We start from the raw sequence: 16,808 nt of genomic DNA, 5'->3' as shown, positions 1-16,808 counted from the left end.
TTTCCTGCCTGTTTCTGCTTCTCACCTCCCTCTTTCTGTACCTCTGTTTGTTCTTTCTGTACTTCTCTGGCTCTTTCTGCACCCTTTATGCCTCTTTCAGCAATTCTCTTGCCTCTTTCTGCACTTCTCTTCATTCTCTCTGTATCCCCCCTGCCTCTTTCTGTACCTCTATTGCCCCTTAGTGCACCTCTCCTACCTCTTTTTGCACTCCTCTTACCTCTATTTGCTCCTCTGTTGGTTCATTCTGCACTTCTCTTGCTCTTACTGCACCCTTCATCCCTTTTTCAGCACTTATATTTCTTTATTCCACACCTCTGTTGCTTCTTTCAGCAATTCTCTTGCATATTTCTGCACGTCTCTTGCCTCTTTCTGCACCTCTGACTTACAGGTAGTTTTAATCCCCCTGCCCCCCTGTTTTTGCTATTATATACAAGGGCCTTACAGGGCAGGTCATGCCAATCACAGGGATACCCCATCCCATAGTGTACCTTAGTGTATGTAGGTGTTTTCACTGTATTGTAATTCTTTTTCAGCATAGCACTTGTTCTGGGCTTGGTTAGTCAGAGTCAGTTACCACCAGTACCAGTCAGCAACATGTTGGGTGCACAGGATGACTTTACACCAAGGCCTCTTTCTGCACCTCTGTTGCCTCTTTCTGCATTTCGCTTGCTTCTTTCTGTGCTTGTCTTCCTCTTTCTGCACATGTCCTACCTCTGTAGGCATAGTTAGAAATTAGCATTGAAAAAACCTTTGGAATGCATTAAAAAAAACATAGATTGCAGGAACATTATAGTTAAGAATTAGCATTTAAAAACCCCTAGCTATTCACCGAAAAAAACGTAGGTTTCAGGGCCATTATAGTTAGAAATTAGCATTTAAAAAACCTTACAAATTCACTAAAAAAACACAGGTTTCAGGGACGTTATAGTTAGTTGGACATTTCACTTGGACTTTATAATTAGTTGAGCTAACTATAACTTGTGCCCCCGCAATGCGCTGATGATGACGTCACATATTACATCATTCATTACATGGTCATTGACATCAATGATGACATCTCAAAAGACATTACTGATGACATCATCCACATGATAATCTGATGCACCTCCTCGTTAATCGTGGGCAATGAACTCCGCTCAGCTAGCAGAAGTGGTGGAGATTTGCTAACTATGCTTTACATTGAGAACACGGAATTCATGCAAAAACTCCGACAGGTAGCAGACTTAGCTACTGCACCTACAACCCTTTGATAAAACAACTTTACATTTATATCCTAAAAAGCATATAACTAGTTCACAAAAGTGAGCTTTCAAATAAATATCAGGTAATGAGAGAGGTGATGATTTTGGGGTCTCCCCAACCTAGGGGGACGGCAAGCAATGTCTTGAACACAATGAGCATATCAAGATGGATGTTTTGGTGGTGGTCCCATCCTCCTAGGACCACCCCAAGCAAAGTTATGGACAACAATACAATGCCAACCAGAGGCCCAACAAAGCATTCTGGGACGAGATTCTAGAGTGCAGCACTAGCCTATGCACTCATACACCCATACAGCCACTACTCACACAACCACTAATCCAAAGAGGTACTCACACACCTAGTCAGTCATGCAAAGAATCAATCACATTCCTATTTACTCTCCTAACAGTTATGCACACACCACCTCACTTATTTATAAAGATACTAACACATACTTACTCCTATACATTTACTGATAGAAGCAAAACGCATCCATACAGCCACTCTCACAATCACTTGCTCTCACATGTAGTCATTTATATACTCCAACACTCACATATACATCCTTTTACATATGTAGTTACTCACACATGTACCACTGATAAATCCATTCACTAACTAACACAACAATACTCACACTCACCCACCCATATACCCTTTCACAGATGCACTCTTGAACCCATACACAGTGAATCACCCACTCAAACATCTATGCACAGAGTCACACACCCCTTACCCACTCACACAGACACTCAGGCACCCATACAGATACTCAGACAACCTATCTATAACCCATATAGACACTCATGTAGCTACTCACCAACCAATGCAGCTGCTCACACACCAACTGACAGACTGATACTGACATTCACACAGATTAGTCACTAACCCATGCATTCAGTAAGACACGTTTAATCACTCACTTATACAGTCAGTCAGGCACCTACTAAATCATCCATTCAGACACTCATACACCGACTCATTTTTTTAATACACCTTGTCATATATATATAAAACATATTTAAACTTTACAGAAACACACAATGGATGATGTCATCAGTGATGTTATTTGAGATGTCATCAGTGATGTCATCAGTGATGTCAATGACCATGTCATGAATGATGTAATATGTAATGTCATCATCAGTGCATTGCGGGGGCGCAAGGTATAGTTTGCTCAACTAACTATAAAAGCTGAATTTCTCTGGTTTTGTACGAGTGAAAAGACCAACTAACTATAATGTCCCTGAAACCTGTTTTTTTTCAGTGAATTTATAAGGTTTTATAAATGCTAATTTCTAACTGTAACGTCCCTGAAACCTATGTTTATTTCAGTGAATATATATGCATTCTTACCGAGCATATACTTACTATTTCATTGTGACATTTGCATGGTAAAGATGAATATGGTAAAGGCATTGTGTGGTAAAGGTATTGGTGTTGCGTGGTAATGGATGTGTGCTAAAGGTATTGAGTGGTAATGACTGCATTTTAAATGTTGTTTTATCCCTGGTAGGTGGACCATCTTGCTTGACCACTAAGGCCATCAGAGGCCATGTGCCAAGACAATGGTGTCAGTGTTGGTCATTGACTCCCACACATATAAAAACTCACAACTGTATGACATACCTGCTGTATGTATGCCTTAAACACACTCAAAGAAGATTTTTTTGAACTCCACTTAAGGAATTAACCTAAAATTAATGTGTGCATTATTCCAGGTCAACTGAGCAACAACATACTGATATTTGTTTCTCCTTAAAAACAGAATCTGAATAATGCTATTTTTTCTTTATAAAAATGACCTAATCCTATCACTCATTGTATATACTTAGCCTACTTCTCTTATTTACAATTTATGTTTATATATTTCTCTTATTTTGCAAACTGTCTTAGTATGTATCTACAGGTTGCTGCTGTTGCAGCTGAGAGACAATCTGCACAAGCTCCATTCATAGCTAGGTACTCTAAAAAGAGTTGAGAGATTTGATGTTGCACAGAAATAATGAAACTCTTTGGTGTATGTTTGTGCTGTGTGATGGTCTCTCAAAATCAGCTTACAGAGGTCATGGTAGCCAGTTACGGTGATCACCATGTGTTTCTATAAACAGAACAGGCTGTGGCTCCCAAAATCCTTTCTCATGATAGGAGTCAAAAATGCCCAACTTAATGTAAACTTGTTTCACCTTTAGATCCTGACCCAAACTACCTTACCCTATGTTTAGCCACATCTCCAAATCCTTCTCCAGCATTTTGGATGATGATCTGATTAAGAAACCAACTAATATTGTCATATAAACTTGCTATTACATAGTATTTTTCCTTACCATCTCACAATCTTACACCACATGTAAATGGTACGAAAAGGCAAAACATTATAGTAATCATTACACCATTGAAAATGTGATCTAAAACCTACTCTTATGTAAGCAGCTCAAATATGAATACTATTGTGAGGAATGGTAATATCAAATATGGTGTTTTGAGATACCGGTAAAGGGAAATGTATACTTTTGTGTAAGATTACTCTTTTTCTGTATTCACAAAAAATGATTTAAAAGTCATTTTACAACTGTAGAAACTCCACAGTCGGTATGGAAAACTGAAAAAAAGTCTGGTACTATCTTCATATGTTCAGAATTCTCCAGCTCAACTAAGGAGTTACTGTTAAATCATAGTTTACCTTTATGAATCGGGCCCCAAGAGGGGTTCCTAAACATTGCGGCCCTCATGCATGAATACCCCTGTGAACAATGAATGGATACTTTGAACGTCACCCCGTGGTCAAGATGCTTCCAGAGCTGGGCATGAAGAACAAGGGCAGATCATTGTGCTAGCCTATATGTGATAATTTACTTGTAGAAGTATTCCCTAGTAGGGAGTGTTTTGTCATTTTTGGGGGAAATACTAATGAAAATCTGTAACACCATTTGTTTGTAATGTTGGTGATAAAGTTTTAGGGGCATATTTATGAAAGACTTGATTCACATTTGCACCACGACAAGTGGTACACGTGTGACACAAGCCTCTGAAGCAGATTCATGGTGCCACGTAAAGTCAAATCGCCTGGCTTTGAACGGCTTCATAAGTTTGGAGTAGTTTAATGCAGCTCAAATCGTGTGGTGTGGCTCACTGGTTAGAGGCGGCAGACCCGAGAGCAGAGGACGGCCCGGGACCAGGGTTCGATTCCCGGCGCGGCAGGTTTCTGGACCAGGGTCAGCGGACTCGATAATTCTCTCGCCTGGGTGCCCACTCTGATCAGCGATCACACTCGGCAACTCTGGGCATTAGCTTGCCTCATCATCACTAACGGCCCCACCAGACCGCTGGGGATGCCTGGTCTCACCCTGGAGATACCCATTAAGGGACCATCTCTCAGGGAAGCCAGGAAGGGTTTTGCAGCGGTCGAAGCGCCTTGGGACCCTACGGGTAAGTAGTGCGCTATATAAATGCCTATACATTTACATTTACATGTTGCCTTACTTTGTGCAAGGGAGACATTCCATGGATATTGCGGTGGGGATTCCCATGCACACATTCAGAAATTTCTCAAACCTGGTAAACTTGGAAATGCACCAAAATATACACCTCCCCAAGTAGTGAGGATTAACAAGGAGAAATATCTTTAATTCTCATCCTTTTTGCCTCTTTCTGCAGCACACATACAAAGAGGGAAACGTCTTTGTGGATTATTTTTGTGCTGGAAAGTGCACCTTCCTGCACAGCAATAATTGTGGCTTCAACACAGGCACCCCTGCATCAGGCTGCATAAAAGGTGCCTTTGTAGGGGGAAGGACATGAATGCAGTGCATTGATTAACTACAGTGCTTTCCTGCCCCTTCACTCTGGCACTCAGTGACGTAGCAAGTTGAACTGCTGCACTGCAGTGCACCATGTCAGAATCTTGTAAATATGCCCCTTAGTTTATAAGGTGACTGAACGGAACTAAAATCCATAGTCATCTGTCACAGGTGTAGTTAGATTGACACTCATATCAAGGTACTTACATGCATCATTTTAACAGAGAACCACGTGTCCTCGTAAGTTTCCACAATGCCCTTTTCACATCCTTGTTTCTCAGACTGTAGATAATGGGGTTTAAAGCTGAGGGCATCACTGTGTAAAACACAGAGAAAAGCTTTTCCTGCTTTTCTAAGTTTTTAGAGGTTGGTTTCATGTACATGAAGATGGCAGGTCCGATTGCCATGGTGACCACAATCAGGTGTGAGGCGCAGGTCGAAAAAGCTTTATATCGACCTTCAGAGGAAGGGATTCCAACAATAGTGACAATAATACGGGTGTAGGAGAAGAGAATGACAAATATTGGGATCAACAGGACCATGACCCCAACAAATAAAATCACCATCTCCGTGATGTAGGTGTCCACACACGCCATTTTTACAAGAGCATTTGGTTCACAAAAGAAATGATCAATGACATTGTGACCACAAAAAGGCAACAGTAGAATAAAAACTGCATCCAGCGCTGCCAACAAGCTACCACAAACCCAGCAGCAGGCCACCAAATTGATGCATACAGGCTTGCTCATAATCACATTGTAACGCAAGGCAAGTGAGATGGATACAAACCGATCAAATGCCATGACAGACAGGAGCAAAGTTTCAGTACAAGCCAAAAGCAGAAATGTGTACAACTGAGCCGCGCATGCAGAGAAGGTCATTATCTTCCTTACAGTGAGTTGTCCTAGCATGTTAGGGACAATGGCAGATGAGTAGCAGACATCTATGAAGGAGAGATTAGCCAGGAAGAAGTACATAGGAGTATGAAGGTGTGGGGCACAAACAGAAGCTATGATCAGGATGATGTTTCCACTGAGAGTCACTGTGTACACAACCAAAAATAACACAAAGAGAAACATCTGTATGTTGAGATCCTGAGACAGTCCCAGGAGCAGGAATTCTGTGACTGAGCTGCTGTTCATCTCACCATGAGTCCTTCTGGCTGTACCTTTAAATAAAAATAGGACACAACTGAAGTAAATACACTGCCCATGATAAATCATTTCTCCTGGATTGCACATTTATGATAGAAGGCTACATCATGAACCACTGTTGCATCTGTTGTACAACATTGCAATATGACTGTATACCTGGTATCTGACTGTAGTTGGCTGTTTATTTGTTCCAGAATTGACGGCACAATGACATGTCTCATTCTGATCTTTGCAGTCATCAAAATAGATTAGAGTACTGTTCCTGATATAGCTTGACATAGGACCATGGCCGAGGCACTTGCTGTCTTTCACTCAGCTCTGAATCACTAAGCATGCAAGTATGAAAAGCCCCAGCCGTCATCAGCACACGAGCACTGTAGTGCATGACGGCTGGGGTTCGTCACCAGCATGGAAGGGGTTAATACAAAACATAGCTAAAGCCGAAATGAAGCCCCGAAAAACAGGCTAAAAAAAACAAAACAGCAAACTGGGATTTATCTGTTCATGTAGGTCACCACTGGCCCCCAAATTTCTAAACCAAGTTTCTTTTTCCGAATACCTTTCAAAGCATATAGAGAGTGTTCAATATTGAAGGATGCCAGAAATCTGGCCCTCCACACTTCAAACGTTGGTGCATCCTTCTGCAGCCACATTGAGGCAATGCATAACCTTAGTACAGCCGTGTGCCAAGAATATCGCATATTGATGTTTAAACATAACTGGGTCTCTCGCAATTTCTTCATCTAAACCCAGTAACACATGAGCGTGAGACAATCGTACCGTCCCACCCAGTATCTCCTCCAAAAATTTCTCCACATGCCCCAATAGACTATTTAAACGGATACATAAGTAAAATATATGTAATATATCAGCTTCATCAGATTCACATCGAAAGCATTTCCCGTCATTAGTACCTCCCCACTTAAGCATTTTAACTGGTGTATAGTATAAAATAAAAATGGTCTTGTAATGTTGTGTACGGAGATTAGCGGCTAAAAAAAGTCTTCCAGCCATGTCGAGAGAAGTTTCTATCCGAGTCCCAACCCTGCCAAGCCGAGTGTCCCATTTTTAATTATGCGAGAATTCTTGCTCACAGTTTTAATGACTGGGTTTTTATTCACAGCGGCAAATTTGAAACTTCTCGATTGACATTTACAAGGACATCAAATCCCCATCACAATATAAATCTCCAATTATTTGAACCCCTTTGCTTCACCACTGATCTACTATTCGATCCCAAAATGTCGGTGGGAGAAGTGCCGAAGCAGTCAAAGGAGTATATCCAGTTATCTTCCCCATATTGTAAAGATGTTTCACGGACCTCCATACCTTAAAGGCTGCTAACAGCACCTTGAACCTGGTCCTCCTATAATAGTTCATATCTATATTAATTAATAGACGATTGTTGGCTTCGCTACCTAATAACATTTGAAAGATAGATGGAGCTTCTGCCACATTGCACAATTTAGTCCCTGTTAATAATATGTTCATGTGCTGCAGCATGCAAACAAAATAATAAAGGGTGAAATCCGGAAAAGCCCATCCACCTTGATCGCGTGATAAAGTCATAAATCGCAGGATTCTCCGCGGTTTCCCCTGTGCCCACAAAAATCTAGAACATACAGATTGTAACTGTGCAAGATTAGACCGCGGCATCCCCAATGGAACAGCTCTCAGGAAGTACAACATTTTTGGTAGGACGGTCATTTTAAGGACATTACAACGCCCAACCATAGATTAGTGCAGGCATTCAAAAGTATCCAATTGCTTCTTTACAGCATTCAATAGAGATGACCAGTTGGCCTCATCTAATGCATTTAAACAGCCCTGCAGTTTAATCCCTAAATAACTCACTTCCGGCACTACGCATTGGTCTATACATGTTGTAATATTAACACAGAGTATTTGAGTCTTAGCAGCGTTGAGCTTATAGCCAGATTTAGATCCAAATTGCCGGCCAACGACTTGATGTCTGGCATAGCAGTATCAGGATTACGACTAACATTGGCCACATCATCTGTGTATGCCAGAACCCGATAATATTCTTGTTGCCATATCACAGGTTCAATCTTTCAGCTAGCCTCGAGCATTTTTAAAAAAGGGTCTGTGTATAACGAAAACAATAAAGGGGAGCAGAGACACCCCTGCCTTGTACCACGAAAAATATGCACCGGGCTAGATTACAAGCCCACCCTCTTGATAAAGCGCTTGTATGGCTCAGATAAAGTTAGGCCGGAACCCACGATGTTGTAACACAGCCCACAAAAATCCCCATGCGACCCAGTCAAAAGCCTTTTCGGCATCTAAAAGTATAAGACTAAAAGGAACCCCTGTGGTATTAGCGATATCCATCAATGTCACCACCCTCTTGATTTGATTAATCGTCCCTCATTGATGAATAAAACCATGTTGTCTTATATATACCAAGGGGGATTTATAACCTCGGCTAACTGGGTCGCGAGGATTTTCGAGTAAATCTTACTATCTGTATTCAATAATGATATCAGCCGATATGAGGCAGGCTTATCTTTTTCTTAACACTATGATACTAGCCTCGTCCCACCAGCTAGGAGGGGAGCCTGTCTGAGCCTGCCTAAAAGTGGCCAACAAATCCACTTTCAAACAATGAAAAAAGATTTTATATATTTTCTAGTGGGAGCTTATCCGGCCCAGCAGCCTTTTCCAATGCCAAGCTATTAATAGCTCGCTCCACCTCCTCCAGATTAATAGGTGTCTCGAGGAGGTCGGCCTCTTGTTCATTGAGGTTATTATCACAAAAGTGCAAGGCCAATGCATCACCCGCTCGTATATCATAATCTTCCCCATTATATAAAGTCTTATAAAATTCATGAAATACTTCCAGGATCCCCTCCTCTGTCTCTATAAGGTCACCTTGACTGTTTCTAATAGCACCAATCCTCTGGGCCGCCTCTTTAGTTCAACAAGCATTCAAAATAATATTTTTTTCATTAATATTTCTTCATATCCAGACAGATAAAATACCCTCCACATGAAACACACCTCTACTCACATTTTAAGCATTGAGAGTTACTCTCACCCTTTAATCTTCTATCCTTCCAGCCAACATTTCATGTATCCACATATTAATAAGCCCAAATGCTCATCTGTGCATACTTTCACCCATCCATATTTTTACTTTTACCCTCTGTCCATTCCTCATCCTTCTAGTCACTCACTCTACAGCCTAATATTCCTTTTGCTCTTTCATCCATCCTCCCACTCTTACATCAATTCATCTTTTTACACTTCATCCTACCTTTCACTTTTTCTTTCTAATTCCCTTTTATATGTCCTTCCTTTTATTCATTCTTTCCCCTCCCATTGTTTTTTTCTTCCTTTCATTTCTCAATTTTTCATCTCTCATCATTCCTTTTCCCTTCTTACCTTTCGCTCATGCTTACTTTTTCTATGTGCCCCTCTGTGTTGTCCCCATTTTCATGATGCCATACTTTTGCTTTATGACTTTCCTTTTATTGTGCATGTTTTCCCATCTTTCACACACCTGTCATGTATTGCCCCTCTGTCATTTATTGCCCAGCATTATTACTGTGTCATCAGAGGAGGGCCAAAAATTATTTGTTAATATTTAGTGAGTTTGTAAATACTTTCCACACACACAATACTATCAAATAGAATAGTTGCTTCACTGAATGCTACAGTGAATATTAACTTTGGCACAGAGACCACGTGTAAGGAGTTTTGGGGTCACATAAGCATGAAAGCACTGCAAGCGCACTGACTAGGTGGTACACTGGGCATTCCACTATGGCGGTGAAGGCAAGAGTAGTGAGAATGGATGCATAGTTGTCACAGTGCATGGACTGAAGCAGTGTGCCGTATGCCCAGCATGGCTGTGGGAAAGAACAGAGGAATGACAATATCGGAAGATAATGCTGCACTGTCTACAGGTGACAAGAAGGCTTAGGGGCAACAGTGAGGCAAACAGAATAAGCAGGGGACTATGGAGGTGCATTCAGAAAACTCAGAGACAGGGAGTCACATGAGAGACAAAAGATGGGCAGATGCAAAAAGGCTGTGAAGCTAAGGAGGCAGAGATAGAGGAAGGCTCTTGAGAGGAATTACTGCCTCTCATTCCAAATCAACAACTTCCAGTGAAAGCAGACCATCCATCAGAGGAGAAAGATGTAGAGTTCCCCATTTTCCAAAAAAGAGCTTCTTGAAATACATTTGTGAGTACTCCACGGCAAGTTTTTTCTGACTGTCCTGTGGAGGACATCATGTCACCTTCTTGGGAACCCAGTCCACTTCTTTTTGTTTGTGCAGTAGTTTCACTTGTACACTTTTGCCCCCAAATAAAATGCTACACTTGCTAATGGCAATTTGTTCCTCCTCACTGATCAGAAAATCATATGTAAAGGTGAACTTACATATGTAAATAAATAAATTGTATAAGCACAGTACATCATTATTTTGGATACAGGTTGATAGCGATAATAAATCATCTACTCACTTATAATGTGAGGAACTGAATGTCTGGAAGTAAACAATATTGTGTGTGAAATCATAATGATTTTTGTATGGTTATTTCTCAAAAGTCATAATAATATTACGTATCCTTAAAACCCTAAACACCTCTTTTTGAAGCTGAAGAAGAGTGATTTGAATTGCACGTGATATCTTTCTTTGTGCATCTTTACCAAAGACATCCATTGCAATGGTATGATGAGCAATTTGTAGTTTGCCAATGTAACGTCAGAGTGTATCAATAAGCAGAATTTTCCTGCCCTACACAAGTGATAATTTTTGCAAAGCACACAAATGCATACACCATATAAATGGGAGGTATGTGAGGCCATAACACTATTGCACTCATCAACATATATGTAGCAAAGTAAATATGAATGCAGAAAAAAGAGGGAGAAGGAGGAATTCAAAGCCTAGGTCCACCTCCAGGGACATAACATGACAAAAGGAACCTGATTTACTGGGTTCGGAGACCTAGCTTGTGTTTTGGTCACTGATCAAATTTTGTTAGAGTAGACCATTTAGGAAAGAATAATTTCTTTCTAGTGTGCCCTTACTCACCAGTGACATGCTTCATCATTGGGGCCATCCCAGTTCTCTACAAAAAGGGGCGTGATACTACTTGCGAACTACGTAGGAGCACTTGGTTGTGAAGGACTATGTGTGGTGTAAAGTGAAGATAAAGTGGAGTGAGTGCAAGTGATTTAAAAATACCGTGCTAGTGGGCCTCAACACATTTATTTTGCTCCTAGGTTGGTATATTAAAATGGGGTATGACACTGTATTTTAAACTATAATGAGGATTAAATTAGTTTTAGGTCGACATGTTTCAAGCTTCCCTAGCATTTCATCAGGACATAAGAGGGACCAGCCCTATGTTTGTCACTCCTATAAGCCTCACTTTGGGGTATATGTATTAAAAATTAGACCAATAGCGCTGTCAATTCTAGAACATGCGCATCATACGTACGTTTGTACTGTTTTGCTGTTTCTGTAAAGAAAATGACACATGATTAGTGGCAATTACAAATGTTTCCTTCATGTCGCATTCCGGAATATATAGTGTTTCATTTGCCCCTTATTGGTGTGTGCAGGCTTTCAGGTCCAGTGCATAATTATAAAATATAAAGGTGTAAAAAGTGGTTGTGAATTCACACATATAAACAACACAGGACTTGATGTGACTGAGGACAAATGACACACAAAACATAAATTACATTATGGAAAATCAATTATTTACATAGTTTTGTGCCTAATAGCACTTCATGGTCTCTGGTAGGGGGCCAGAGGAAACATTTCTGCCGTATGAGAAATGAAAAAAACCGATTAATGGCCAAAGGGGAGGTTTTGTTTTAGATGTCGCAGATGAAAACTGTCATAAGTCAGAGACAGTTCCGGGCAGTTTCCTTGAAATGTCTTGTTGTGATCAGGGTGACCGAGTCCGCCCAGATGTTCAGATCTAAGAACACTAGATGTGATCTGTTCATGGAGTTAGTAAATTTCAGGAATTTGTCTTGTTCATTGAGCCAGGTGAAGAAATATGTAGCTTCCTCTTCAGTTCCTTGCCAGATTAGTAGAACATCGTCTATATAGCGCTTCCATAGTTTTATATGGTGCCTATATGGATTGTTGTTGTTCAGGATTTTTTTCTTCTCTAAATGTTGGACTTATAATCCAGCTATGCTCGGCGCGAAAGTGCTGCCCATGCTGCTGCCGTGTTGTTGTCGGTACAGTGTACATGTGTGGAGGCACATAAAGAAACCCTAGAAATACTGGAGGAAGTCCTTTTTGAGGACAACTGGAAATATCACACTCCTCGACATGTTGTGTGGAATGTTGCCACTTAGCTCTGACAGAAAAATGTTTCCGATTTGAAGAGACACTCTAACTATTTTCGGTAAGAGCCATTTACAAACGAGAATGGCCGCATATACCAGAAATTCACCCGACAGGTGGATGATAACAATTTGCCAAGCTGCTCTTTTGTTCGTAGTTACTATTTATTTTACCTGTCTACTAAGTCCATGAATCACTTTGGACGGTGTTTCTCCCTACTCTGCGCATAGTTGCTACTGACCTGGCTACTTTTGCTTAATAGATGGAAACGAATTTTCAAAAAACTGTTTTTCAACATATTGGAAGGCAAAAGTATAACTATTAGGGGAAGGCAAAGCCCAGACTGGGATTTGATATTTTGGACAACGCTTAAAAACATTGAACAGCAGTAAGTACAAAACACGATAAGGTTGTTCTCAACAACTTTATTGTACAACGCTTTTGCATCCTTCCAAGATGGCCGCGTACACCCATGCAGCCTAGCATTCGAATCACGGACCAGGAAATGCAATTACTTAAAACAATCCAAGCCGAACCAGCATCGAGATGCGGTCCGGAGGGGTAACGATTAGGTATTTCGATGCGCTTTCACCGTGAAGGAAGTAAGTACCTTTCTATCTTTAGCGACGAAGAGGTCCCGATTTCCCACAGACCTTGACTTTTTTCGTAGGTACAAAGCAAACACTGATTAATTGGTGTTCCACCCCTTTTTTTTCATTTTTCATACGGCAGCAATGTTTCCATAAGGTGATCCTGCCCCCTACCAGAGACCATGAACTGCTATTAGGCACAAAACCATGTAAATATGTGATTTTCCAAAATGCAATTTATGTTTTGTGTGTCATTTGTCCTCAGTCACATCAAGTCCTGTGTTGTTTATATGTGTGAATTCACAACCACTTTTTACACCTATATATATTTTATAATTATGCACTGGACCTGAAAGCCTGCACGCACCAATAAGGGGAAAATTAAACACTATATATTCTGGAATGCGACATGAAGGAAAAATGTGTAATTCCCTTTCTCTTTTCGAAAGGTTTTTTGCCACTAATCATGTGTCATTTTCTTTACAGAAACAGCAAAACAGTACAAACGTATGTATGATACGCATGTTCTAGAATTGACAGCGCTATTGGTCTAATTTGTAATTCATATACCCCAAAGTGGGGCTTATAGGAGTGACAAATATAGGGGTAGTCCCTATATGGTCCTGATGAAAAGCTAGGGGAAGCTTGAAACATGTCGACCTAACACTGATTTAGTCCTCATTATAGGTTAAAATACAGTGTCATACCCCATTTTAATATACCAACCTAGGAGCAAAATACATTTGTTGAGGCCCATTAGCACAGTATTTTTAAATCACTTGCACTCACTCCACTTTATCTTCACTTTACACCACACATAGTCCTTCACAACCAAGGGCTCCTACGTAGTTCGCAAGTCGTAGCACACCCCTTTTTGTACAGAACTGGGATGGCCCCAATGATGAAGCATGTCACTGTGGGGAAACCCCGGTGAGTGAGGGGACGATAGAAAGAAAATTTTCATTCTTAAATGGTCTACTCTGACAAAATTTGATCGGTGACCAAAAGACAAGCTAGGTCTCCGAACCCAGTAAATCGGGTTCCTTTTGTCATGCAAAGTAAATATGAACACATCATTACCTAATTTGAAAACCGCGCTGCTCTCACAAAACATAATCAACAGTACATAAACCTGGATGTTTGTACCAACACTAGCCAGATACTCATGCCCATAATCTGCAAAAGGTTTTGCATTCTACTTGTGACACACAAGGATGCAAAAGGGCAATTCAGTATCTTTGAATGACAGTGTCCAAGGCATGCAAGGGCACCTTGCTGGGCCCTGTGTACATCTAATAGTTATTGAGTAGTGCAACACCAGCTATTGCCACCTTATGTAACTCTGGCCCAGAGAGTCCTTATATGTGTTGAGTATGAGTGCATCTGCATCCACACAATACATCATTTGTACATACTATTTTGCATATGTGACAGGCTAGGTAACCTATAACAGTGCTACATTTCCCCAGGGGAGGGGATAATGGGAGATATATATGGAAAAAAGTCAATGTTGTCACTTATTTTCTAAGTGAGCTGCATGATGTGCTATACTAGCCATGTAGTAAAAACCAATAATGATGGATGTTATCAAGGTAGGTGTGACTTCCTGAACATATATCAACCAGACATATTAACCAGACAACAACACATATACCCTGTTGCACAAAGGTGGAAGTTCAAGTTCAAGTTCAAGTTCGGGCATTTATATAGCGCACTACTCACCCAGAGGGTTTCAAGGCGCTTGGGAAGGGGTTCATTATTTTTCAAATAGCCAGGTTTTAAGTTCTTTTCTGAAGGAGATGTGGTTTTGAGTAAGGCGGAGTCGAGTGGGGAGTGAGTTCCAGGTCTTGGCCGCCAGGAAGGAGAAGGATCTTCCTCCCATGGTGGATTTTTGGATGCACGGGACTGCGGCGAGGGCTTGATTGGACGATCTTAGTTGGCGGGTGGGTTTTTAGAAGGACAGTCGAGTGTTGAGGCATTCGGGTCCTAGATTGTAGAGGGCCTTGTGTGCGTGGGTGAGGAGACAGAATGTAATTCTTTTGTTGATGGGAAGCCAGTGTAGGTCTTTTAGGTGTCTGGTGATGTGATCTTGGCGGGGGATGTTCAATATGAGTCTCGCTGATGCGTTTTGGATGCGTTGGAGATTGTTCTGTAATTTTGCTGTGATTCCGGCGTATAGTGTGTCACCATAATCCAGTCGACTTGTGACCAGTGCGTGGGTGACAGTCTTTCTTGTCTCGAGGAGGATCCAGCGGAAGATCTTTTGAGAGTGCGAAGTACGTTGAAGCAGGAGGATGAGACTGCGTTGACTTGTCTGGACATCGAGAGAGAGGAGTCTAGGATCAATCCGAGGTTACGTGCATGGTGTGTGGGTGTGGGTGCTGTGCCCAAAGCGGAAGGCCACCAGGAGTCGTCCCAGGCAGAGGGGGAAGATCCTAGGATGAGCACCTCCGTTTTGTCTGAGTTGAGTTTTAGGCGGCTGTGTTTCATCCATTCGGCTACTTCTTTCATGCCTTCGTGGAGATTGGTTTTGCCGGTGTTGGGGTCTTTGGTGAGGGAAAGGATTAACTGGGTGTCGTCGGCGTGAGAGATGATGTTGAGGTTGTGTTGGCGCGCGATGGATGCGAGTGGGCTCATGTAGACGTTGAAGAGGGTGGGAATGAGTGATGATCCTTTTGGTACTCCACAGATGACTTCAGTGGCCTTTGAGTTGAATGGGCGGAGTCGGACTCTCTGAGTTCTCCCATTTAGGAACGAGGTGATCCAGTCCAAGGTTTTTCCTTGTATGCCGATGTTGCTGAGGCGTTGTATAAGGGTGCTGTGGCAGACTGTGTCGAAAGCGGCGGAGAGGTCGAGTAGAATGAGGGCCACTGTTTCTCCATTGTCCAGTAGTGTTCTGATGTCGTCTGTTGCTGCAATGAGGGCGGTTTTGGTGCTGTGTTTGGCTCGGAATCCGGATTGAGAGGGGTCGAGGGAGTTGTTGGATTCAAGGAAGGCGGCGAGCTGGCTGTTGACCGCTTTCTCAATGACTTTGGCCGGGAATGGGAGGAGGGACATGGGTCGGTAGTTTTTAAGTTCAGTGGGGTCTGCTGTGGGTTTCTTCAAGAGGGCGCTGAGTTCGGCGTGTTTCCAGCTTTCTGGGAAGGTGGCAGAGTTGAACGAGCAGTTGATGACATCAAGGAGGTGGGGTGCGATGATGGAGTCAGCTTTGTTGAAGATGTGGTGGGGGCAGGGGTCGGTTGGCGAGCCAGAGTGGATTGAGTTCATTAGGCGGATGGTGTCTTCAGTGGTGATTGGGATCCAGTCGCTGAGGTTATTAGTTGTTGGAGTAGGATCTGAGGGGGGTGGGGAGGGTTGGTCACTGGGAGTATTCTCGAAGCTGTTGTGGATGTCGGCAATTTTGTTGTAGAAGAAGGAGGATAAAGCATCGCAGAGGTCTTGGGAGGGGGTGATGTCGTTAGAAGCTGCGGTGGGGTTGGTGAATTCTTTGACGATGTTGAAAAGTTCCTTGCTGTTGTGAGTGTTGTTGTCGAGACGATCCTTGAGTGCTGATTTCTTGGCGGATCAGATCAGTTGGTGGTGTTTGCGGGTGGCTGCCTTAAGGGTGGTCATGTTGTCGGTGGTTGGGTTTTTTCTCCATGTTTTCTCCAGAGTGCGGCATAGCTTCTTGGATTTTTTAA

At 42.0% G+C, this 16,808-nt stretch overlaps 1 protein-coding gene across 1 annotated transcript; it reads right to left on the bottom strand.

Annotated features, from left to right (window-relative positions):
* Positions 1-5,254: 5,254 nt before the first annotated feature.
* On the bottom strand, positions 5,255-6,184 carry LOC147709750 (olfactory receptor 2D3-like). The gene has a single exon (XM_086926097.1). The coding sequence runs from the start codon at positions 6,182-6,184 to the stop codon at positions 5,255-5,257; it is 930 nt and encodes a 309-aa protein (XP_086782223.1).
* Between the last annotated feature and the right edge of the window lie 10,624 nt (positions 6,185-16,808).

Source organism: Lissotriton vulgaris, chromosome 6 (assembly GCF_964263255.1).
Source record: "Lissotriton vulgaris chromosome 6, aLisVul1.2, whole genome shotgun sequence".
In the NCBI taxonomy this organism is placed as follows: Eukaryota; Metazoa; Chordata; class Amphibia; order Caudata; family Salamandridae; genus Lissotriton; species Lissotriton vulgaris.
The sequence above is the reverse complement of the archived record's forward strand: the minus strand, read 5'-3'. Positions and strand labels throughout refer to the sequence as shown.

Excerpts from the sequence above, each read along its gene's own strand:
- LOC147709750 (XM_086926097.1), bottom strand. The coding sequence starts at position 6,184 with ATGAACAGCAGCTCAGTCACAGAATTCCTGCTCCTGGGACTGTCTCAG.